Source organism: Eurosta solidaginis, chromosome 1, assembly GCF_040869045.1.
Source record: "Eurosta solidaginis isolate ZX-2024a chromosome 1, ASM4086904v1, whole genome shotgun sequence".
NCBI lineage: Eukaryota > Metazoa > Arthropoda > Insecta > Diptera > Tephritidae > Eurosta > Eurosta solidaginis.
Genome location: NC_090319.1, coordinates 329,291,924 through 329,317,002, shown reverse-complemented (window position 1 = coordinate 329,317,002; position 25,079 = coordinate 329,291,924). Strand labels below are relative to the sequence as shown.

General features: G+C 35.7%; 1 protein-coding gene across 4 annotated transcripts in view; it reads left to right on the top strand.

Moving 5' to 3' along the window:
* The window catches only part of LOC137237846 (endoplasmic reticulum aminopeptidase 2), a 167,990-nt gene extending 145,172 nt beyond the window's left edge, over positions 1 to 22,818 (top strand). For all 4 annotated transcript variants that reach the window (XM_067762119.1, XM_067762122.1, XM_067762120.1 and 1 more), the window contains 11 exons: positions 61 to 143; positions 2,773 to 2,981; positions 5,516 to 5,696; positions 5,765 to 6,622; positions 6,693 to 6,851; positions 10,195 to 10,501; positions 10,590 to 10,732; positions 10,798 to 11,060; positions 11,120 to 11,249; positions 20,864 to 21,235; positions 21,298 to 22,818. In XM_067762119.1, the coding sequence (XP_067618220.1) occupies positions 61 to 143; positions 2,773 to 2,981; positions 5,516 to 5,696; positions 5,765 to 6,622; positions 6,693 to 6,851; positions 10,195 to 10,501; positions 10,590 to 10,732; positions 10,798 to 11,060; positions 11,120 to 11,249; positions 20,864 to 21,235; positions 21,298 to 21,447 (2,855 nt within the window). In that variant the 3' untranslated portion in view covers positions 21,448 to 22,818. The remainder of the gene's footprint in view (positions 1 to 60; positions 144 to 2,772; positions 2,982 to 5,515; positions 5,697 to 5,764; positions 6,623 to 6,692; positions 6,852 to 10,194; positions 10,502 to 10,589; positions 10,733 to 10,797; positions 11,061 to 11,119; positions 11,250 to 20,863; positions 21,236 to 21,297) is intronic.
* The last annotated feature ends 2,261 nt before the right edge of the window (positions 22,819 to 25,079 follow it).

Below are 25,079 nucleotides of genomic sequence, written 5' to 3'. Positions count from 1 at the left end.
GCATTTATTTAAGTGGACAAAAGTAAAGTAATTTTATAAATTTTCTGCTTATTTCCGCAGGTCAAGTGACAATTGATCTTTTCATGGAGAAGGAAACAAATTTCTTAGTGCTGCACATACAGGATCTCAATGTCACCGATAGGGTAAGCTGTTTTGGGCATGTGTGGGTGTGATGAGTGTGCATGAATGCGTGTATGCACTAGGGTGATTAACTCCGTTTATTTGATCCAGCTGTAAGCCGCGTTCCCCTTTATTTTTTGGCCGGTTTGTTTTAAATCTTAAAATCCCGAATATCGAAAAGCTCAGTTTTTTTACATCGGTTAACCGGTTATCACAAGTACTATAAACACATTTAAAAGTTTACCGATATACGGCAACATGTTACATACCTCGCGTTCCACCATAACAGTGATCCAGATCCCGATAGAAATATAACATGCAAATGCAACAACAATGTGATCCATATGGTTCACACTGTTTTTGCATCTGCATGTTAAATTTCTATCCGTATCTGGATCACACTTCATTGGAACGTCACACTTGTTTTAATGAAGCGGCAACCACAATATACATGAGAGCTTATGTGTTGGTATGGCAACACTGAAAAATGTTTATTGGAAAGCGAAATGCGAAAGCAAAAGTTAACTCCAATTGGATACAATGCTTACAAAGGCGAATAATGAAACGTTACAGTAAATCTCTCCAAACATAGATTTTGCACTTTTTTAAGTTCATAACTATTTTTATACCCAGCTATAGGTACTTGTATACAGGGTATTATAACTTTGATTGGATAACGGTTAGTTGTAATGGTATAAAGGAATCGAGATAGATATAGACTTCCACATATCAAAGTCATCAGGGTATTATAACTTTGATTGGATAACGGTTAGTTGTAATGGTATAAAGGAATCGAGATAGATATAGACTTCCACATATCAAAGTCATCAGTATCGAAAAAATTTTGATTAAGCCATGCCCGTCCGTCCGTGCATCTTACCGTATGTTAACTCGATAAGTTGAGCCAATGTTAAGATATATTTCACCAAGGATACGGTCTTATATGGACCCAGAATACAGTGGTATTGAAAATGAGCGAAATCGGACTCTTGAATGTTTGCTTTTGATCTTCGTACAGCGCTTAATAATACCAAAATGTAAGCTTTCGATTTCAAAGTATTTTCGAAAGTATGTATGTATTCTGTTTTTAAATATTTTTTGTACTTTTTATTGGGTACCTTTATCATCACTGAGTGTGTACATTTCATACTTATATAATTTTAATAAAACAATGTAATAATAACAATGTAAATAAATGTTATGTTTAAAGACACAGAGTGAAAATTTCTGAAAGTGATCACCGAAAAACGTCATAATTTATTTTTGAGCAACAAAGGTATTATTCGTCAGCTATCGATAATACAAACAAATGCTCGTCTTCGATTTTTCAAAAAAAAAAAAACTGTATCCTTAATTATCGCCATTTGAATTTTCTTTGTCCTTTTTCTTTTAAAGCTGAATAGCAACCGATAGGCTCCATCGATTTTGACAATTCAAACACCAATTTGCTTGTAATTAAAAACTCTTTAAGATCACATTTTTTATTTCTATGGAATAAATTTCTATTTTTAAAATTGTTGCAAAAACCGTACAAAAAAAATTGTTCTGGAGCACATTTTTGAACGCAAGGAAACCCACATATGCAAAATTTTACTGTCTATGATATTCCGTTGAAAAAAAAATGGCCCGCAGTATTGATGCTAGATATTTTCATTTGTACACCTTGGACTTGAAGATTTTCCATACAAAATTTTATTTTTCAAATACTTTAAATATTGAACATTTGAATATTTGCTTTCTTTGTATATTTAATTTTTGTTCTGTAAAATTCGGATTTCTCGACCTTTGGTGAGGGGGGGGGGGGGGGGGGGGGGTGAGAAATCTCCCCTATCCAAATCAACTAACCCAAATAAAATTTGGCATAAACATTATTTTCATAGCTACAACTGTTTGCTCTGAAAATAAACGAAATCGCCTTGCGCAGCCTTATAACGCTATTAACAACACAAAGCAAACAACAACAAGTGCACAGCTGGGTATGTAATGTTCGGCTTCTCCCGAGCTTAGACTTTCTTACTTGTTTATAATGCGCTTCCCAAAGTGAAAAAAAAAATACGATTTAGCATTGTACGATCGGTTATTTGGGAAGAATCAAGTTCACACATCTGAGTCTAGTGCACAGCTTCAGAAATGATTTAAATATTGAGTTGGAAAAAATCTTTCGAGATATTCAAAGCCCAAATCATTGGCGAAAAAGTGCGGCAAAGGTATTTTTGATGATTTTGTCACAAATTTTTTTAAAAGAGTCTTCACATCTGAGGATTTTTTATTACCCCAAATGAATAGTGTACTATGATATGAAATAAGATTTAATATTCTTCTGTAATAAAAGATTTACCTATTGCTATGTTAGCCTTAACTTTTTAGCTGATCGTGGGTGTAACTATTTGAGGAAAGTACTAAAAAACCGGTTCTAACCGGGCTTGAGAAATAAAAACCGATGTTTTCTAATTGCCATTTTTCGAATAATTCGAAAACCGGTTTTTGAAAAAAGTCGAATAATCGAACACCCTAGGAGCGCCAAGGTTATTCGCCATCAAATAGCATACAATTATTTTATTATATTTATTATTTCGTTGCGTTCGTGGAAATATTTTTTATATATAAATTTTCACATGTGTTTTTCTCATTTTAAAATTTTTCGTTTCGCAGGCAATTGTAACAACTGGCGGCAAAAGTTACGCCATTAAAATTGTCAAAGTGTTGGAATATCCACCGCGACAACAATTTTATATCGAAGTTAAGGAGAAACTGAAGAAGAAATTCAATTACACGCTCAACTTGCGGTGGTATTCGAAATTAAATCCTGAACCAGAAGGTTTCTATGTGGATCAGTATGAGAGCTCAAATGGAATGGAGCGGTAAGTGTGAACGGGAAGTAACTTGCTTTTATTAAATGTTTTGGCAAAATTGAAACAACACGACATAAGGACGGACAAGTATTCAAGGGGCCTTGTAGCGCAACCCTCTCACGGGGATGCCAATGCCATCCGATGGCAGCCGATGCTCTAGCGACCAGTTCTTCGAACTAGGGAGTGAGGTGTGGGATGACCTAGAAGGTTCAATGTAGTCATATTAATTCGTTCCCGAGATGGTCAGGCTTATACCTTATTGGTGCTTGTTACCGGAACATACTAGATCTATGTATATCCGGCAAAGGACTATCAACATCTATAACACTCCCCCAAACTTTTGTGGCCGTGGCCATGGCCGATGGCTACTATCTAAGACTGCCACGACCATTAAAATTTACTCCGACAGTCAAACAGAGATCAAAGCTTTTCAAGTCGGGAATGCTTTATCAGAAACAGGTTTAAATTACTGACAGTCACTAAGCGAACTGGGCTGTCAGTGACCACAGTTGTGATGTGGGTAACAGGTCAAAGTGGTATGCCTGTGTTGCAGATGAACTAGCCAGGAAAGCCACTGAACAGACAGAGTTATTCAATTGAGGCATATTGCTCGGCCTCTTAAGTTATACAAATACTGGCTCATGCCTGTTATCATCGAGATAGCCAATGACAGATAGATACAAGTACTCACATGTGAGGTGTCTCGCCAAACTAGGCCTTGCTGTGATTTAAATCGTACTAGGTTCCTTATTAACTTAGCGGAGTCGCTTTAGACCCTCTACAGGAAATATTAATGGGACACTGTCTGATGGAAGTATTCGGAGAACGAGGTGGATCATGCCAAATGAATTTTGGCGGAACTGTAGGGACGAGAAGGAAGTTTAAAGCATAGAACATTTATTCGGCAGGTGTCCTGTTCCGGCCAAAACCAGCATGGAATGCTTGAACAAGCACTCCATCAGCTATTTCGCTGATCATGGCTCTGCTGAAACCGAAGCCATCTTGCGCTATGTTAAACGAAAAAATTGGGTAAACTTTTATATATGCAAGGAGGATCATAAACTAATTTTGTTATATCACAATTGCCCCACGACCTTGTCCGGAGTATAATCTTACCTCACCTATCCATCTGTTGACAGCTTCTTTTCGTAGCAATTCGCAGAATGTGAACATTTTATAAGAATATATTGATAGCCAGCCGGCCAATTAGGAAATTGTCTCGTGTATCACCAGGTTTCGTGTCATAAGCGGAAAGAAGCTTATGAAAAGAGTTTTGATTTAGCACAGCAGCACGAAGCACTCACAGAAGACGGCGCATTAATTTCGGGAAAATAAAAAGAGGCTATGTGTTGATATGGGTCAAGCCTCGATATCTTTAAGATCCTGTGTTAGTATTATAAGCGACGGCTGAGTAAAAGATGAGAAGGGGTACGACACAGGGGGTGTTCTTTCTTACCCGGTTTGGGTGGTGATAATGAACGACCTCCTTCAGAACTTTGAGGGGAGAGGTCACCAACTTATGACTAATGCTGATTATCTGGCTATTCGTGTCAGTTGTAAATTACAGAATACACTGAGGAACGTTTTACAGGTTTGGGTGTGGTGGCAAAGTGATAGGAATTATGCGGATTAACTGTCAACCCTAGCAAACCTGAGGTTGTTTTGTTTAGGAGGACGAGCAAGATTTCTGAACTTAGACCTGTTGTCTGAAGGGGTTCAGTACCTTGGGATTATTCTTTAAAGCAAGCTGTCATGAAAGCTCAATGTATAGGAGAGAGCTAGGAAAACCTCGGTTGCCTTGTATTACTGTTGAGGGGCAGTTGGCAAAAACTGGGGTATTACTTCGAGGTAGTACATTGGCTTTACGATATAGTGGTCAACTCGACCTTGTTTTATGGCGTTCTGCTATGGTGAAAAGCACTAGACACTTTCCACGGTCACAGGTCTTGAAGCTGTGCAGTGATTAATGGTGGTTAAAATTAAGAATAAGCGGTGCTCTTTGAACAATACTGGCACTAAACGCACCGGGTTTACATCGTGGGCAAAATGGCCGCAGCCCGGGTTGCATTTCGGATTCGTGGCGCGGGATATAAGCTTGGAGATTGCGAGCATTACAGAATTCTGACAGACATTGAATTCATCCCTGGAGGATAGACTACTGTGCGCCGGATTCCGCTCCTGCTGTTACATTCACCAGTCATATTCCCCCATGGGAAGATCCTTTAACGGAACAGCTGTTTCACCATTAGCGTTTTTGGTAACACAGCGAAATAAAATATAATTGTAATCTATCCTTAACTAAGTGTATTTACTGCTTAGACGTTACTCCGAAATGATGTTGGCTTGCAAAACCCAAAAATAATTTTTAGAACGAATCCTTTCTGTTACGAACTTTGAAGAAGCAAAACCGAAGTTTTTGCTCACAAGTCTCCAGTTGATCAACATAGTATTCCGCTCAAGATACTGTGTCATCTCAATTGAATTAATATATTTAATTTATAAGGCTTATTAAACCAAATAGTTATTTGTAAATCTTTCCACAGTTTGTTGGCAGCCACAGTATTTCGGCCGAATAGTGCACGACGCGCTTTTCCCTGCTTCGATGAGCCACAAATACGTGCGCCATTTCGTATATCTGTGTTTCGTGATCGCTTCCATATTGGGCTTTCCAATTCGATTGTACACACCACAGAAGATGTGGGTTTCTATATGGGAACAGGCTTGGTAAGTGTACCCATACTGTTACCTGGCTCTAGTTCTAAACTTCTCCAAATTATTCCAAACCACCACAGCTACGTGACGACTTCATCGAAACACCACCACTTCCTGCTGACGCAATAGCTTGGGTAGTAAGCGATTTTCAACGCCAATCACTTCAGCCATCGCCTGCCTATTTGCCGACAACCCCAGCGCCGGCAGGCGCAACGGGCTACAAAAAATCTGCGCAACTCAACAATTATACACAATTGAAGGAGAAAAAACCGCCAGTGCGTAATATAACAGCGCTAACACATTCGCTGAATATTAATTTAATGAAAAATGTCAACACAACGGCTATCGCACCCATTGCCGGAACGAATGGAAAAAATTTGACATCGCTAAGTCAGTCGACGGGTACGCTCATCAAGCGAGCACCATCATACACTTTCTATGCACCACGTGATCTACTGCCACGTTCATCTTTCATTCTACATACCGCACGTGACGTATTGGAACATTTGCAAACCTGGTTGGATACTCTATATCCACTAACAAAGGTGGATTTTGTTGCATTGCCCTCACTTGATCGTAATATTATCTCATCTTTGGGCTTGGTCACGTTGAAAACAGCTTTTCTCACCGATCCCACATCAATAACAACACAGGAATATCAAAAGAGCGCATTGCAAGTTGCTGAAGCGATGGTGAGACAATTTTTTGGTGGTATTACGTCGCGAAGAGTATTGAAGGATGTTTGGCTGTGGGAGGGTCTTATCAAATATTTGGGCATACATTCGCTTTCACCACAACAAACACACTGGCCATTGAGAGAAATGTATTTGTTGAAGATGGCTACGGCTGCTTTGGATATTGATGCCATACAAGGTTGGGATAGTATTATGAATGGAACGAAACATGATGGCAATAATGAAGAGTTCTTCATACAAAAGGTGAGTCGGAAAAAAATCAAGTGAAGTTAAACTAAACTTATATGAAATAATATTTATTTTCTTTTGGAAGACCGCTGCCATATTTTCAATGTTACACACCGCCATCGGTGAGGATCGTTTCCGCAGTTGTCTAGGCGGTTTTCTGAAAATTAATCGTTTTAAAACTGCCGAACCCACAGATCTTTGGACGATTTGTACAAAAAAAGCCAATGGTTCCAAAAATATCAAAGTAAGTTTCAATTAAAATCAAATAATAACACAGGCCGACAAAATTTAACCAACATTCAGATATCCTAACCTAAAAGTGCAAAAAACACCGTTTTTGCCCTTATTTGAGGTTATGTAGCCTTGCAGATGTTTCCTTTCACCAAAATTAAAGGATAGGATCTTTAAATACAAGTCTTCTTCTTTCAAATGGCGTTGAGTTTGCTCAGATATCATTTTTTTCGCTGAGATATCGCATTTTGAAATTTTCATATTTCCAAATTTTCCTACACCTGAAAATCGATTGAGAAAACATAGACATGAAATAGTCAATTACTAATTTTCTTGAATTGAGTCTTATTTTTCTTAAAATTTTGCCTCACACCATAAATGTGCTAACTCATCACACCCCTACATTATCTATCTCTCGGGTACCAAGTCACACATAGCCCTAACCCCTAGATCCACCCCTATCATACCGCAAGCAGGCTAACCCACTTAACCCTGGGGACAGCGTTTAGTCGCATATTTTTCTTAAAATAAGTGTTATTTATCTAGATATCTCACACCACAAGAAAATTAGTAATCGACTATGTTTTCTCAATCGATTTTCAGGTGTAGGAAAATTTAGAAATATTAAAATTTCAAAATGCGATATCTCAGCGAAAAAAATGATATCTGAGCAAACTCAAATTTGAAAGAAGAAGACTTGTATTTAAAGATGCTATCCTTTAATTTTGGTGAAAGGAAACATCTGCAAGGCTACATAACTTCAAAAAAGGGCGAAAACGGTGTTTTTTGCACTTTTAGGTTAGGATATCTCGAAAACCAGAGCTGATAGAGCAATTTTGAGACCAGATTTCTATTCATTGTATCAAAATCCTTCGAAAATTTATAGTCCGATTTCTGGGTCTGAGATGCTGACGGCCTGTGTAATTTTTACTAAAGCACGTCATGTAAACACGCAATAGCCTCCAGAAGCTGGCAACGTATATGGAAAGTCATTTCACTTACGAGTTACCATGGTTACGGAGCTTTGGCGAGTTTGAAGTAGTTGTACTAATAGCTTTCTTAAGGGAAAAGGCAAGTTTCGAGCTAGAGGTCTCCAATAGTGTTCCGCGGGCTCAAAAACTGGATCGGAAGGTTTGCGAGGTCATCCCCTTCGGAAGAACATTTTTCTCATATTAAGCTTTATTAAGCAACAGTAATTTTATGTTTAATTATTTAGATTAATCATTTAGAGCTGATCCCTTTTCTAAGAGCTGCAAATCTCACGGGGAAGCGTATAGTTAGCTTATTGGCTTATGAACTCAAAGTTTGGTCTTATGATTTATCGGGATGTCGATATTTTTTGCGCTCCGAATACTTTTCTTATTTCCAATGAAAAGCGTTGGGATGGGCAGCCGGAAAATGCTACTCGCTTTATAAAAGATAATTCTTATAAACCTCCTTGCTTTTGCTATAACTTACTTCTTATGAGCTGGGTCGGTCTTTGCTGACGAGCTTCCCGCATTTGGCATATCACAATCTCCTGCAATCAGATCCTTGTAACCCCACTATTTGTATGGTCTAACTCTGTTGAGATAACAAGCAGGCCCCACAAAAACTCAGATGTATTCTCTGCATCAAAACCATCAGTGACATGCCATTGGCGTTCTAATCTGTCTTTGTTTTTATTTAAACATATGGAAACTGTCTTTCGAGTCTGGTCTAATATGCTGATTCTGTAATAAGGTTAAACGGGACGGTCATAAACATCAACAAAAACAAAAAAACTGCAAAGAGACAGCGGACCTTGACTTCTGTAATGGGATTGAGCGACTCCCACTTGGGGAGCGTGCTCAAACATAACTTTATGAATACAAAGATCGGACAGAAACTGGACAGACACTTTGCGGTGTACTCTGAGAGCCGTGGGTTGGCAAACCCTTTTTTGAAGGGCTTCTAGAAAATTATATCAGACACTTCTTTCACAAGTTCCTATACTAAAAGCAGATAAATCAAAACTTGCTTCCTTGGTGTAATTCATAGGTCACTCGATTTAAATTTTTACACACGGGTGGGACTCTTGCCAATAACTTTCCTAAAAGACTAGAAACCCCAGTCTCGAGATTTATATGGAAGAAGCTTAACTACCTATATTTGGCTGAAAATTACTGCGAAAGACAGTAACAGAGCGTGAAGGTTTTCTTTTAATGAACTACACTAGGTCTTTAAAGTCTATTCTTCTTATATGGTTTGGTGACCCTTATTTTCAAAATCTACGCGCCTGAAACGCTGGAAAACATTGAAAGTAGCTCCGAGCTGCGCATTTGCGACGCTCTTCTCTCCACACCAACGGATATACACAGCCGTTCAGTGTATCTCGCGAGTGGGACATCAGACTTATTATAAGACACAGCCGCCTCCCAGACAGCTGAGTACGAATTCTATGCGCCTTAAAGTAAAACTAATTGCACACTGTAACTGCTATTTTATACGACGATGTGTTGACAAGCTATGAAAGACATCCCTAAAGGGTAGCCTGTTGTCTTTGCCAACCTCCGCTTCACCCACAGTAGAAAAAAATACTTCTGTAAAAATCCGCGTACCCAGCCTACTTTTCCTATAGACCAAATGCCATTGTTTACATTAAAAGATCTTCCTGCAGAAAGCATTTCGCTATTATTCCCTACCCTCTGAAAATTTCACTTGAGGATGATATCTGTCACAGATGTCGCTGAACTGACGAATAAATAACTCAAATATTTAGTATAGCCAAATGTGCTTTATTTAGACTACTTTGTGAATAGTACACAAATTAATTACTCGCGTGCTTCACTAAAAGGGTGATAAAATCAAAACTGATCATTATTCCTCAGCTTGCGCTACTTTTATACTCTCTGTTGCCTCGTTTGCATATTTCTCCTAAGGTCTAGACTTTTCACGAACATGCCTTCTGGCACATTTGTATCTCATACTTGGTTATTTAGCTATATGCGTGTGAATGTGTGAGTAACAACTTCTGCTCTTAGCCGATGATAACGTGATGTGTATGTGAAGTAATCTCTTTGCTTCAAGCTGCTGATTATGTGTATGTGTGGCTACTTGATTTCATGTGTTCATGTACATAAGTATGGCTGCCTGCTTTATTGTTGTTGTGCATTTATTTAGTAGCAGCGTAGTGATGTACAAAACTGCTAATATTCGCCACAATATTTATATAACTTGAGAATCTAGTAGATTCGGTGTTATATCAAATGTGAACTCGATCTTCCAGTAAAGATGGCATGGGCACAAACATTTTATATAAATTGGCTAAGATATTTAAATATCAAAATATATCCCTTAATTACATGCTTTCTTTAAACGTTATTTTACTTGAATAGGACATGATGACCCTTTGGACACATCAACCGGGCTTCCCGTTACTAACAGTTACCAAACTAGGCAATAGCGTATCCATAACACAAAGACCATTCAAACCAGCTGATTTTCTTGCCATACACGATGAAACCTACGATGGCAACAACTACAACAAAACAGTGGTAAATGTGACAGAAGCGCCGACCACAGTAGCGCCAAAGACAACAAATAAAACGAAGCAACCCACACAAATGAAATGGATATTCCCAATAACTTATATAACTGATATAAATAACGTCAGTGAGACGCTCTGGCTGCAAAATATTGATGGTAAGTGTAATTGACAAAAGGCCATGCTAACAATACAGATTTTCGAGACCCGATGCGACTATTATGCTAAAACTCTGCTTATTTTTAGTAACCTTCAATGTACCGGAGAATGTTAAATGGATCAAAGTGAATGCCTTACAAACTGGCTATTATCGTGTTTTGTACAATGATGACAACTGGGCTAATCTAATTGAAGAACTTTCTAATAGGCCCGATAAATTTTCGAGTGAGGTGAGTGAGGCTTATTGTCGGCTCTCTTTGTTCAGAATTAATATTTTGATGTGCGACTTTTTAAGGATCGCATTGGTTTGCTCTCGGACTCATTTACACTTTGCCATGCTAATTTATTGCCATGCGAGATTACCATGAATATGATACAATATTTGCCAAGCGAAACCAATTGGGGTCCAATGACTGTGGCGCTGAGACATTTGGAAAAATGGCGTCGTATTTTAAAGTACTCAGAATGTTTCCTTATGTTATCGGAGTTTATTAAAATGAAATTGGCTACCGTTATTGAAAAAATTGGTTGGAATGATGATGGCGATGATGCTAAAAGGTAAGTCAAAATATGAAGTAAGAACTTCCATGACTTTACTTCTTTGCTTGTTTTCCTAGATTAATGAGACCAGAAGTGCTTCTAAGTTCAGTGCTATGGGAAGATATTGACAGTATAACAAAGGCGAAAAATATGCTAAATCAATTTTTGTATTATAATGGCACAGCGATACCGCCTAACCTGCGAGAGGTAAGTCTATATAGTTATTTACTGCAAAAAATCACGCAAGTTCCAAGCCATCGCAATAAGAAGAACCGGTACTTGTTCTCAATCTTTCTATGTACAGTGGCTTCAACTGGCACTTTTAGCATCGTGACGTTCTTCGAAGTAGTACTTACACGCACTGCAAACCTTAGAACGTATTTTCACAATATCGGTCGTAAGCGGTTCATAGATTGTCGGCGACTGTTACAGCAAGGTCCTTATAAGAAATCCCTTTAATCGTCCCATTATTTAATCATTCCAAGGTCACGTTATTGTTTCACCTTAGCAACTTAACCCCATTTTACCATGCTGCTGAACCGAAGATATTCGCGATCTATTTGTTTTTTTCTTTAGCGCTCTTACAATAATACTAAGCAACTCCCTTTTTTCACAACTGCATCTTTCGGCAGACGTTTACTCGTAAATATTGCTGCGTCCTATTACCGGCATGGTCAGAGACTCCCTCGATACTTTGTTGATCGTCCCTTTAGAATCCCCCGAGCAATCTCTTAGTTACCCCTTTTTAGCTTATCAACCACTTCATATCATTTTGTCTTATTACTGCTATTCCTCCCTTTTTATTCTTTGCTACTTTTAGATAAACACAGTTCCTAGACCAAACGAGGTCCTATATGTATGTATTGGAATCTCGGCTAGCTTGCCCCACTAGCATCGAACTGGGTCAGTTCTTATCAGCGAATCTACTTCCACTGTCTCATCGGCCCATGTCAGCGTCTAGTTTTCGTGAAGCTGACTGCGGCTTTCAAGCGCTGGATAGTTTTTAATGCTGCGCGGGCTTTATTCTCCTCTCTGTCTCGTTCTGTCCTCAACTTTATTACTTTGTACGAGCTGGCAGACCGCCCCCTACCGAAATTTCTCTCTCTATCTGCCCTCGTGTTGTTGTTGTAGCGATAAAGACACTCTCCGAAAGTTAAATTTTTATTTTATAATTTATTTAATAATTTGGGAAACATTTAAACAACGTGAAATTTCATTTAAGTTGATTTTATTTTATTTTATTTTGTTTTAGTTATTTTATTTTATTATTTTTATTTATTGTTTTATTTTATTTTATTGGATTTTTTTATATTATTTTCCTTTTTTATTTTACTTTATTTGTCTTATTTTACCTTAGTTAATTTATTTTTCTTCACGTTAACCATAGGTTGTTGTGTGTGATTAAGGAATAAAGAATAATATATTCTATTTATATTTTTTAGTTTTATTTTTTTATTAAATTTTTAAAATTTTTCTTATACCTTTTTTATTTATTTTATTTCATTTTGATTTAATTTTATTTTATCATATTTATTTATTTTTTTATTTTATTTTATTAAATTTTTTATATTTTATTCCTTTATTATTTTACTTTATTTGTTTTATTTTATTATACCTTAGTTATTTTATTATTCTTTATTTTAATTTATTCTATTTATATTTTTTATTTTATTTTTTTATATGTCTTTATTCCTTTTTTATTTACTTTATTTCATTTTTATTTGTTTTATTTTATTTTATTTTATTTAAATTTTATTTGTATAAATTCTTTGGCGAACTTTTTTCTTTTTTAAGTGGTAAAACACTTTAATGATTTTATTTTATTTTTTCTTATTTTAATATAGTTCGTTTGAACTTTTTTATTTTATTTCTTAATATTTTATTTTATTTTACCTTTTTTTAATTCCATTTTAAATTTGATTTCATTCCTTTATTATTTTATTCCATGTTATATTATTTAATAAAATTGTTTTTATACTCAGTTGAGCAGAGCTCACAGAGTATATTACCTTTGATTGGATAACGGTTGGTTGTACAGGTATAAAGGAATCGAGATAGATATAGACTTCCATATATCAAAATCATCAGTATCGAAAAAAATTTGATTGAGCCATGTCCGTCCGTTAACACGATAACTTGAGTAAATTTTGAGGTATCTTGATGAAATTTGGTATGTAGATTCCTGAGCACTCATCTCAGATCTTTATTTAAAATGAACGATATCGGACTATAACCACGCCCACTTTTTCGATATCGAAAATTTCGAAAAACCGAAAAAGTGCGATAATTCATTACCAAAGAAGGATAAAGAGATGAAACTTGGTAGTTGAGTTGAACTTATGACGTAGAATAGAAAATTAGTAAAATTTTGGGGCCCCAGCGGGTTAGGGGATCAGAATATACCCGTGGTAGATATGCCTGTCGTAAGAGGCGACTAAAATACCAGATTCAAGGGGTTGTGTAACGCAACCCTTCAGGTTGCCAGCGCAATATATAGCTTCTCCGAACCCAATTGTCAACCTCACCTATCCGAATCCTGTTTCACTAACAGACAAGGCTCTGGCGACCACAAGCTCCTCATGGAACTTGGGGGTGGGGAGGGGGGAATGGCCTGAAGGTTTAATGTGGCCACATAAATCGTTCCCGAGATGGTCGGGCTAGCACCTTAATGGTGCTGTGGTACCGGAGCGTACCGGATCTTTATCCGGCAAAGGACCATCACATCGATAACACTCCCCAAAGCCTTCGGGGAGCAACCTTATCGCTACAACGACAACAACAACAACAACAACAGTAAAATTTTGGACAATGGGCGTGGCACCGCCTACTTTTAAAAGAAGGTAATTTAAAATTTTGCAAGCTGTAATTTGGAAGTCGTTGAAGATATCATGATGAAATTTGGCAGGAACGTTACTCCAATTACTATATATATGCTTAATAAAAACTAGCAAAATCGGACAACGAGCACGCCCACTTAAAAAAATTTTTTTTTGTAAAGTAAAATAAATCAGTAAAATTTTAACAAAAAAATTAATATCTTTACAGTATATAAGTAGCTCCGCCCTTTTTCATTTAATTCGTCTAGGATACTTTCAATGCCATAAGTCTAACAAAAATTTACCAATCTTTGTGAAATTTGGTAGGGGCTTAGATTCTAGGACGATAATAAGGGCGAAATCGGTTGAAGCCACGCCCAGTTTTTATACACAGTCGACCGTCTCTCCTTCCGCTAGTTCGTTAACACGATAACTTGAGACAAAATCGATATATCTTTACTAAACTTAGTTCACGTACTTATCCGAACTCACTTTGAATTGGTATAAAAAATGGCCGAAATCCGACTATGACCACGCATACTTTTTCGATATCGAAAATTACGAAAAATTAAAAGATGCCATAATTCTATACCTGTAGGATAAATATTTTAGATATTTTTTAAATATTATATTTTATTGAAAAATTAATTTAATTTCCAGCAGAACAATATCAAGAATGAAAATTTTTGAAAGCAAAAAATTCAAGATTGAAAATTAGAACAAATACATAAAATATTTAAAATAACAAAAGTTGATATTATTTAAAGTTATTACAAATACCCTACATTACTCCCCCTTCCAGAGATAAATTGTTATATAAATTAAACGTTACTTTCTTTTTTGTTTTTGTTTTAGTAAAGTGTGCAAAATCCACCATAGCAGGTTTCAAACGATCAATAGGAAAAATTTTAATTTCATTATTTATTTCTATTTTAAAATTTTTAATTCCTTTTTCAATTACTCTATAAGGTCCCTCGTAAGGATGTTGTAAACAATGTTTGTTTACAACCCGTACGAAAACAAATTGACAATCTTCTAAATTTTTAGGAACATAAATTCCAGAAGAATTTTTATGATGTTCAAGATTTGATTTAAAATTTCTAAAATGTTCACGTAAACTGCTCAAAACATCTGTCGAATTTGTTTTCTCAGAAGTTGAGACAACGAGTTCACCAGGTAACCTTAAATTTTGACCAAAAACTATTTCAGCTGGTGTAGCTGAAATATCTTCTTTAAAAGTTGATCGCAAACCCAAAAGTATTATTGGTAATTCTTCGTACCAATCCCTAATCCCATTCCTAGCCATTATTGAAGATTTTAACTGTCTATGAAAACGTTCCACCATTCCGTTAGCTTGAGGATGGTAGGGAGACGTTGTTATGTGGTGACTTCCAAAAAATTTTGTCAATTCCGAAAACAAATTTGATGTAAACTGAGAGCCTTGATCAGTAGTTATATTACATGGAACTCCAAAACGCGAAATATATTCACTGAAAAATTTTCTTGCAATATTTGCCGAAGAAATGTCTCTTAGTGCATATGCCTCAGGCCAACGAGAAAACCTGTCAACTATAGTAAAAATATAACGATGTCCTCTGGAAATGGGTAAAGGTCCTACAATATCCAAAAGAATATGCTCGAATCTACCTTTTGGTACTGGAATTTTGCTAATAGGTGATTTCGTATGACGAATAACTTTTGATTTCTGACAATTTAGACATTCCTTGGACCATAAATTTATTTGTTTATTCATACTTGGCCAAAAATACCTTTTAACTATTAGTTTTCGGGTAGCCTTCGTACCAGGATGAGCAATTCAAAAATTGTTTTACGCAAGCTGTTTGGAACAAATGGTCTAGGACATTCTCCTGAAACTTCGCACCAGATGGTAAAATTTAGCAAAGGAATTTTGATTCATTTAAGATTTTGAAAAGTTTGGCCAGATATTAATTCATTAAGTTCAGTGTCTTGTTGTTGCTCCTTTTGTAAGATTTTAAAATTTAGGTCGAAATTTTGAAAAGCATCTACCTCAAAAACTCGTGACAATGTGTCAGCTACCACAAAATCTTTTCCTTTAACATATTGTATATCGCTAGTGAATTGCGCAATGAATTCTAGATGCCGCGTTTGTCTAGGACTACGTTCAGTTTTTGAATTTAAGGCGAAAACCAAAGGTTTATGATCAGTAAAAACTGTAAACTGTCTTCCTTCTAAAAGATATCGAAAGTGTTTTATCTTTAAATATATTGCTAACAACTCTCGATCAAATGCACTATACTTTATCTCTGATGGAGAAAGCTTTTTGGAATAGAATCCTATTGGCTCAGATTTGCCATTAAAATGTTGTTCTATTACACCACCAATAGCTGTATTTGATGCATCTACATTTAAAGAAAGCTTTGCATCTTTATTAAAATGATTTAATAATACTTTATTTGCAAATTTTTCTTTAATACATTCAAAACTTTTTGTTGATGTGTCATCCCATATTAATTTTTTATCACGTTTTTTGTTTGTTCTATTAATTAAATCATATATTATATTCGTGTACTCAGCAAGATTTTGAATATACCTATGGTAATAGTTTACCATTCCTATAAATTTTTGTGCTTGTTTAATATTTTTCGGACGCTCAAAATTACGTATGGCTGCTGTTTTCTCATCGGAAGGACTAATTCCAGAACTAGAAATATTGTGCCCTAAAAAATCAATACTGCCAACACCAAAAATACATTTGCTCGGTTTAATATTTAGACCGTATTCCGACAACTTCTCAAAAAGAATACTCAAATCTTTTAAATGTTCCTGTTCGTTTTCACTCGCTATAAGCAAATCATCTATATAGGCAAACACAAAATCCAGTCCACTTATAACCTCATTAATAAACCTTTGAAATGTTTGAGCTGAGTTCCTTAACCCAAAAGGCATACGTAAAAATTCAAACATACCAAAGGGTGTCGTTATTGCCGTTTTATATATGTCTTCTTTAGCCATTGGTATCTGATGGTACGCTTTAACGCATTTATTTTTAATATCGATAAGTAGGCCATATTTGCTTAAAAAATCAGCTCCGATTATTGGCTTACATATATCAGCTATTAAAAAAGTAAATGGAAATTCGCGCCTCAATCCTAAATTTATATTTAAAATTTTTTTACCATAAGTCGAAATCTTAGTACCATTAGCTGCTGTCAAAATAATATCGTTAAATTTATTTTTACACAAGAATTTAGTCACTGGAAGTACCGAAATCTCTGCCCCACTATCAATAAGAAAATTTAACTTGTTTTCCCTATCAAATATAAATAAGCGACGAGTTGATACCTCAAAATTTCCGTCGTTCGTCGCTGCAACAACGGAAAACTTTAGTTTGTTGAATTATTTTTAGAAAAGGCGCATGGTTGTTCACATTTAATAGCTTTGTTACCAAATTTATAATGATATCTGCAGAGCCAGTTCGGATTCTCACGCGAATTGGACCTATATCTAGACTGATTTCTAAAACGATTCCTACTTATCGAACGGGATCTAGAATAACTTTGATTAATTTCTTTTTTCATTTCTGATAATTCTAAAAATAATTTTTCAAAGTTTTTCCATATTAGATTAGTGGTTTGAACCAAATTGGAAATTATTGCATTCTCGCTTTTAGAATTTTGCAAATTATTGACTAAAGCTATTTCGTTTTTGCTAACAACTTCCCAAACATTATCAGCCAATTTTAAAAGTTCATTTATATCATTAGAGTTCGAACTCGTTAAAATAACGTTTAAATTTTTAGAAAGTTTTCTCATCCAAATCTTTTTAAGGACTTCAGAGCTGAAATTAGAGCCAGAAAGTAAGACCAGAGACCGATAAAACTCTGAGGGTTTGCGATCTCCAATCTCTGAATCAGTCAAAATCTTATCCAATTTGGCACTTTCACTTAAAGAATGCCTTTCTATTAAAATCTGTTTTAAGGCTGAGAATTTATTATCATCAGGAGGATTTTGAATAAAATCCAAAATTGTCATAATGACATCCTGAGGAAGGGCAGTGATGACATATTCATATTTTGTCGTCTCCTGCGTAATATTTTTCCTATTGAATTGCATTTCTGCATGAATGAACCATGCTTCAGGACAATTTGTCCAAAATTGGGGAAGTTTCACTGAAGTGGCAAATATTTCAATATTTTGATTGGCGTATGGATTTACAAGATCGTTCTGAAAAACATCACCTTGTAAATCAATAAGCGAGTCATTTGTACGATGTGTTGGTGTAGACGTGTGTTTGTCACGTGGTGGCGTACGATACATTTTTAATAAACAAAAATTAAAGATCTCTGAAAAAGAAGTTTACAATTTAAAATCTAAAAATGAATGAAGTATTATAGATAAATTACAAAGTATATATATATTATTTATATAAGTAATTTACAAATATAAATCGTAACAATATTCGATACAGCTCACCCAAATCATATAATTGTTATTTATAAGGATCTTCTTTAAAAATATATTTTCTTGCTGTATTTATTGTTGTTGTATTGTTGATTATTGTTGTTGTATATACTTTTTACTGATTTTGAACTGACTCTGCTGTGTTTATTGTTGTTGTATTGTTGATTGTTGTTGTTGTAATTCTTATATTTTTACTGATTTTGAACTGACTGATAAATTCCTCACGATATCTGCTGCTCCTTTAGTTTCACATTTGTTCAAATTGTTGTTATTTTACCTTCGTTATTATGTTGTTATATGTAGTAAACCCTTTAAATGTAGTTCTAAGTTCTCTATACTATTTAATTATTTATCACATAAATATGTCCTTATTTGTTTCTATTATTTCTCTTTATTTCTGTTGTCCAGTACAAATTAAGCTCGTTAAGTAGTTGTTGTAACTATTGTAGATGTTACATCAAAATCTCTATTGATGTTGCAATCACAGAAAATTAACGCTCCTGGCGGAATCGCCAGATGTAGGATAAATATTTTAGATATTTTTTAAATATTATATTTTATTGAAAAATGAATTTAATTTCCAGCAGAACAATATCAAGAATGAAAATTTTTGAAAGCAAAAAATTCAAGATTGAAAATTAGAACAAATACATAAAATATTTAAAATAACAAAAGTTGATATTATTTAAAGTTATTACAAATACCCTACAATACCGAATACGAAAAAAGGGATGAAACACGGTAATTGGATTGGTTTATTGACGCAAAATATAACTTTAGAAAAAAACTTTGTAAAATGGGTGTGACACCTACCATATTAAGTAGAAGAAAATGAAAAAGTTCTGCAGGTCGAAATAAAAAACCCTTGAAATCTTGGCAGGAATACTGTTCGTGGTATTACATATATACGGTATCCAACAGATGATGTTCTGGGTCACCCTGCTCCACATTTTGGTCGATATCTGGAAAACGCATTCATATATACAACTACCACCACTCCCTTTTAAAACCTTCATTAATACCTTTAATTTGATACCCATATCGTACAAATACATTCTCGAGTCACCCCTGGTCCACCTTTATGGCGATAATTCGAACCTATAGAACGAAGTCCCACTCCTTTTTAAAATACTCATTAACACCTTTCGTTTGATACTCATATTGTACAAACGCATTCTAGAGTCATCCCTGGTCCACCTTTATGGCGATATCTCGAAACTACCACCACTCGCTTTTAAACCCCTATTAACCCCTGGTCCACCTTTATGGCGATAATTCGAACCTATAGAACGAAGTCCCACTCCTTTTTAAAATACTCATTAACACCTTTCGTTTGATACCCATATCGTACAAACAAATTCTAGGGTCACCCCTGGTCCACCTTTATGGCGATATCTCGAAACGGCGTCCACCTATGGAACTAAGGATCACTCCCTTTTAAAATACTCATTAACACCTTTCATTTGATACCCATATCGTACAAACAAATTCTAGAGTCAACCCTGATCCACCTTTATGGCGATATCCCTAAATGGCGTCCACCTTTAGATCTATGGCCCACTCCCTCATAAAATACTCTTTAATGCCTTTCATTTGATAGTTTTCCTACATGGTTATTTTACCTTATGTTGTCACCATAGCTCTCAACTGAGTATGTAATGTACTGTTACACCCGAACTTAACCTTCCTTACTTGTTTTAATTTTATTTTAATTTTATTTATATGTATTTAATTAGCGAGGCCGGCTCATTTTGTTTTTTATTCTCATATATTTTTTTTTATTTTATATATTTGTTTTTTTGGATTTATTTTTTACTTTTGTTTTTGTTATTTTGTTTAATATAATGTATTTTTTTAATTTTTCCTTTTGTTTTCTTTATGCATTTATTATTTCATATAAATCCAACAAACCATGTACAAATATACTATAGCCAACAACAAATTTCAACGTAAACCTAACTACGTTACCACGTGCTTTTGTAAAAACTTTGAGTAGAAGTAATAAAAATCACGTATTTGCTCATATTTCCCATAATATCTATGGCGCTTTAACAACAACAAAACAGCAGTGTATACATATGTTCGAGCACATGCATGCATGTAGGTAACATGCTTAGCTTGACTTGGTGTGATAACGCTCATATCAACTCTACCACGTACAATGTTCCCACATAACGCTTCAGTGTAGTGACTGCACTTACGCTCTCATTCTTTATTACTCCATACAGCATAGTAATACCACATATAACGCATGTGCTTACCCATTCTCTTGAACTCAATACAGTACATCTACCAATATTACACACTACACCTGCGTTACATTCTATCTACATATATCCCCCATATAGCAAACCACATAAAAAGACAACTCTTACGTTTGCATTTACACCTTACGCTTATATTCAGGATTTCCCCATACCGTGAGCAAAGACGTTTACACATCAAAAAATCATTAATTAAATTTTTTTTTGAAGGACCGCCCTAATGTGCATGCATAATTACGTAATATTATAATTACATATTTACAAATTACAATAATGTTATTATGTCGTTTTAATTCTAGGTAGTCTACACCGGCTCCATACTCTCCGGTGAGTACATTTTTTGGCAACATTGTTGGGAGCGATTTATTACACTCCAACGAACATCGGAAAGTTTTGTCGAACGTATGCAATTATTGCGTGCGCTCGGCCGTACTAAAGACGCTTGGCTACAAAATCGATTGTTGTCGCATGTCACCATGCTGCCAACCGCTGAAGTGGTACAAGTATTACAAGCCATTGCTGGAACGCCAACAGGTGGTGCGATGGCATGTCGTTTCCTACAAGCCAAATGGTTTGAGTTGGAATCGCGTTTGGGACATGGAACAATAAGTTTTGCCAAAGTGATATCGGCGATAACACAATATGGTGCGACGAAATTTGATTATGATGAGGTAAAGTAGAAATTAGTAATAATTAAATTTTTGTTTGTTAAAAAAAGATTTATTTCTTTTAGCTTAAATCATTGGTGCATCGCTTTGGACGCGGTCACGGCATGGAAGTGCTGAATATGACACTGAGTAGTGTAGCTTCCAATGTAGAGTGGGTGGCACGTTCACAGACATCATTATATAAATGGGTTGAGAGTAATTTACATTCACATTGATTTACAAGAACAACAACAATAAGAAAAACTCATTAAGGACATATTTCTTATTTAATTTAAGTTCAAAGCATCAACTACACTGAAAATCATAGTAAAAGACTCACTCAGCTATCAGCGGTTACATGTGCATTAGAGTGTTTCGATTTCAGGCGATATTTATTTTGTTTGTCTTTCTTAAAAATTGGATAGTTATGATGTTGAAAAAGAGTGTTAAGCGCTTTGACAGGCTAAATTCTTTAAAAAATCGTTTTCCACAAAATTTTTTGTGCGAATAAAATTTTTTGGTATTACATATTTTTATTTTTTACTGTGCTGTCCTTATTTTTCAGGAGGAATACCAACATCGTTTTTTTTATGCCCAGTTTTGTAGATCAAGCAAATTTTCAACATAATGTAGGGAAAGTCGTGGTATTTTGGAATAAGTTTTTATTTGTTTCAAAAAATACTTTTACTAAACCATGTAAATATTATTGTCGAGTACCAGTGTTTATCTTCTACTACTATCAGCAGTTTCAAAAAATTATACTTGGCATGGGAGTTATAGAAAAAAATTGACATTATTTTTCGGTTTTATAAAACTTCGGGAAGACACCATAGTATTCTATGGTAAATTATTGAAAACACGGGCTTGCTGCTGCGCATCTCAAACGAATATCTCGAATAGTTAGCAAACAAGCAATGTGCTGTTTTCGGCGATTCTCCTATTTTAGCATCTTATCTTCTTAGTTTTCTTTTAATTAACATTAAGCTGGAGACGGTGTTTTCTGAAGCATAGTCGTGTATTTAAGACGGCCTTTTTTCCGCATAACTCTTTCGCCAACATTCTCTATAGTACCAATAAGCCAATATTTAATAGACGAATAAAATTATAATCTAAATTCCAAAATGCATAAATTCCAGTATCAAAATTTGATGCAAGATTAGCTGTCTTATAAGCCGAATCCGCTCCCGGTGGTATTTGAGGAAGCCTCCTTCGAATTTGTATATCATACGCGGAGTATTATGGAGACTGCCATACCATGCAAAAAGTTGTGGTAGCAATTGCCCGACATTAGCGAAAGTTTTGGTTATTTTGCCAACAATATTTCTCTGTTTACGTAGTTTAGGGCGTGTCACCAAAGATCGTCAATGGCTCTCAGTAAACTTCTTTGTGAAAACGCCGTAAAGTTTATTTAAGGGAAGAAATATGCACAGAATGATCCTTAAATATACAAATATAATTTGTTTGTAAGTATTGCCTTTTTTGTTGCTAAATGTTTTTAAGCCAAATTGTGTAGAATATTTTCAGCGTTCAACAGAACTTCGTAACAGTGGAGTTTTTTAGCAGAACGTTATTGGCAATGCTCCACTGTTCACTATCATATCAATATTTTTATACTCAGTTGAGCAGAGCTCACAGAGTATATTAAGTTTGATTGGATAACGGTTGGTTGTACATATATAAAGGAATCGAGATAGATATAGACTTCCATATATCAAAATAATCAGGATCGAAAAAAAATTTGATTGAGCCATGTCCGTCCGTCCGTCCGTCCGTCCGTCCGTCCGTCCGTTAACACGATAACTTGAGTAAATTTTGAGGTATCTTGATGAAATTTGGTATGTAGATTCCTGGGCACTCATCTCAGATCGCTATTTAAAATGAACGATATCGGACTATAACCACGCCCACTTTTTCGATATCGAAAATTTCGAAAAACCGAAAAAATGCGATAATTCATTGCCAAAGGGGGTTAAAGCGATGAAACTTGGCAGATGGGTTAACGTTATGACACAGAATAGAAAATTAGTAAGATTTTGGACAATGGGCGTGGCACCGCCCACTTTTACAAGAAGGTAATTTAAAAGTTTTGCAAGCTGTAATTTGGCAGTCGTTGAAGATATCATGATGAAATTTGGCAGGAACGCTACTACTATTCCTATATATGTGCTAAATAAAAATTAGCAAAATTGGATGAAGAACACGCCCACTTTTTAAAAAAAATTTTTTTTAAATTCAAATTTTAACAAAAAATTTAATATCTTTACTGTATATAAGTAAATTAAGTCAAAATTCAACTCCTGTAATGATATGATGCAACAAAATACAAAAATAAAAGAAAATTTCAAAATGGGCGTGGCTCCGCCCAGTTTCATTTAGTTTGTCTAGAATACTTTTAATGCCATAAGTCCAACAAAAATTTACCAATCCTTCTCAAATTTGGTAGGGACATAGATTCTATGACGGTAACTGTTCTCTGTGAAAATGGGCGAAATCGGTGGAAGCCACGCCCAGTTTTTATACACAGTCCACCGTCTGTCCTTCCGCTCGGCCGTTAACACAATAACTTCAGCAAACAACGATATATCTTTACTAAACTTAGCCCACCTACTTATCTGAACTCACTTTATCTTGGTATAAAAAATGGCCGAAATCCGACCATAACCACGCCCACTTTATCGATATCGAAAATTACGAAAAATGAAAAAAATGCCATAATTCTATACCAAATACGAAAAAAGGGATGAAACATGGTAAATGGATTGGCTTATTGACGCAAAATATAACTTTGGAAAAAACTTTGTAAAATGGGTGTAACACCTACCATATTAAGTAGAAGAAAATGAAAAAGTTCTACAAGGCGAAATCAACAGCCCTTGGAATCTTGGCAGGAATACTGTTAGTGGTATTGCATATATAAATAAATTAGCAGTACCCGATAGATGATTTTCTGGATCACCTGGTCCACATTTTGGTCGATATCGCGAGAACACCTTCACATATACATCTAAGGGCCACTCGCTTTTAAAACCCTCATTAATACCTTTAATTTGATATCCATATCGTACAAACACATTCTAGAGTCACCCCTGGCCCACCCTAATGGCGATATCTCGAAAAGGCGTCCACCTATAGACCTAATGCCCACTCCCTCTTAAAATGCTCAGTAACACCTTTCGTTTGATACCCATAACGTACAAACATTCTAGAGTCACCTCTGGCCCACCCTAATGGCGATATCTCGAAAAGGCGTCCACCTATAGACCTAATGTCCACTCCCTCTTAAAATGCTCAGTAACACCTTTCGTTTGATACCCATATCGTACAAACATTCTAGAGTCACCCCTGGCCCACCCTATTGGCGATGTCTCGAAAAGGCCTCCACCTATAGACCTAATGCCCACTCCCTCTTAAAATGCTCAGTAACACATTTCGTTTGATACCCATATCGTACAAACATTCTAGAGTCACCCCTGGCCCACCCTAATGGCGATATCTCGAAAAGGCGTCCACCTATAGACCTAATGCCGACTCCCTCTTAAAATGCTCAGTAACACCTTTCGTTTGATACCCATATCGTACAAACATTCTAGAGTCACCCCTGGCCCACCCTATTGGCGATGTCTCGAAAAGGCCTCCACCTATAGACCTAATGCCCACTCCCTCTTAAAATGCTCAGTAACACCTTTCGGTTGATACCCATATTGTACAAACATTCTAGAGTCACCCCTGGCCCACCCTATTGGCGATGTCTCGAAAAGGCCTCCACCTATAGACCTAATGCCCACTCCCTCTTAAAATGCTCAGTAACACATTTCGTTTGATACCCATATCGTACAAACATTCTAGAGTCACCCTTGGTCCACCTTTA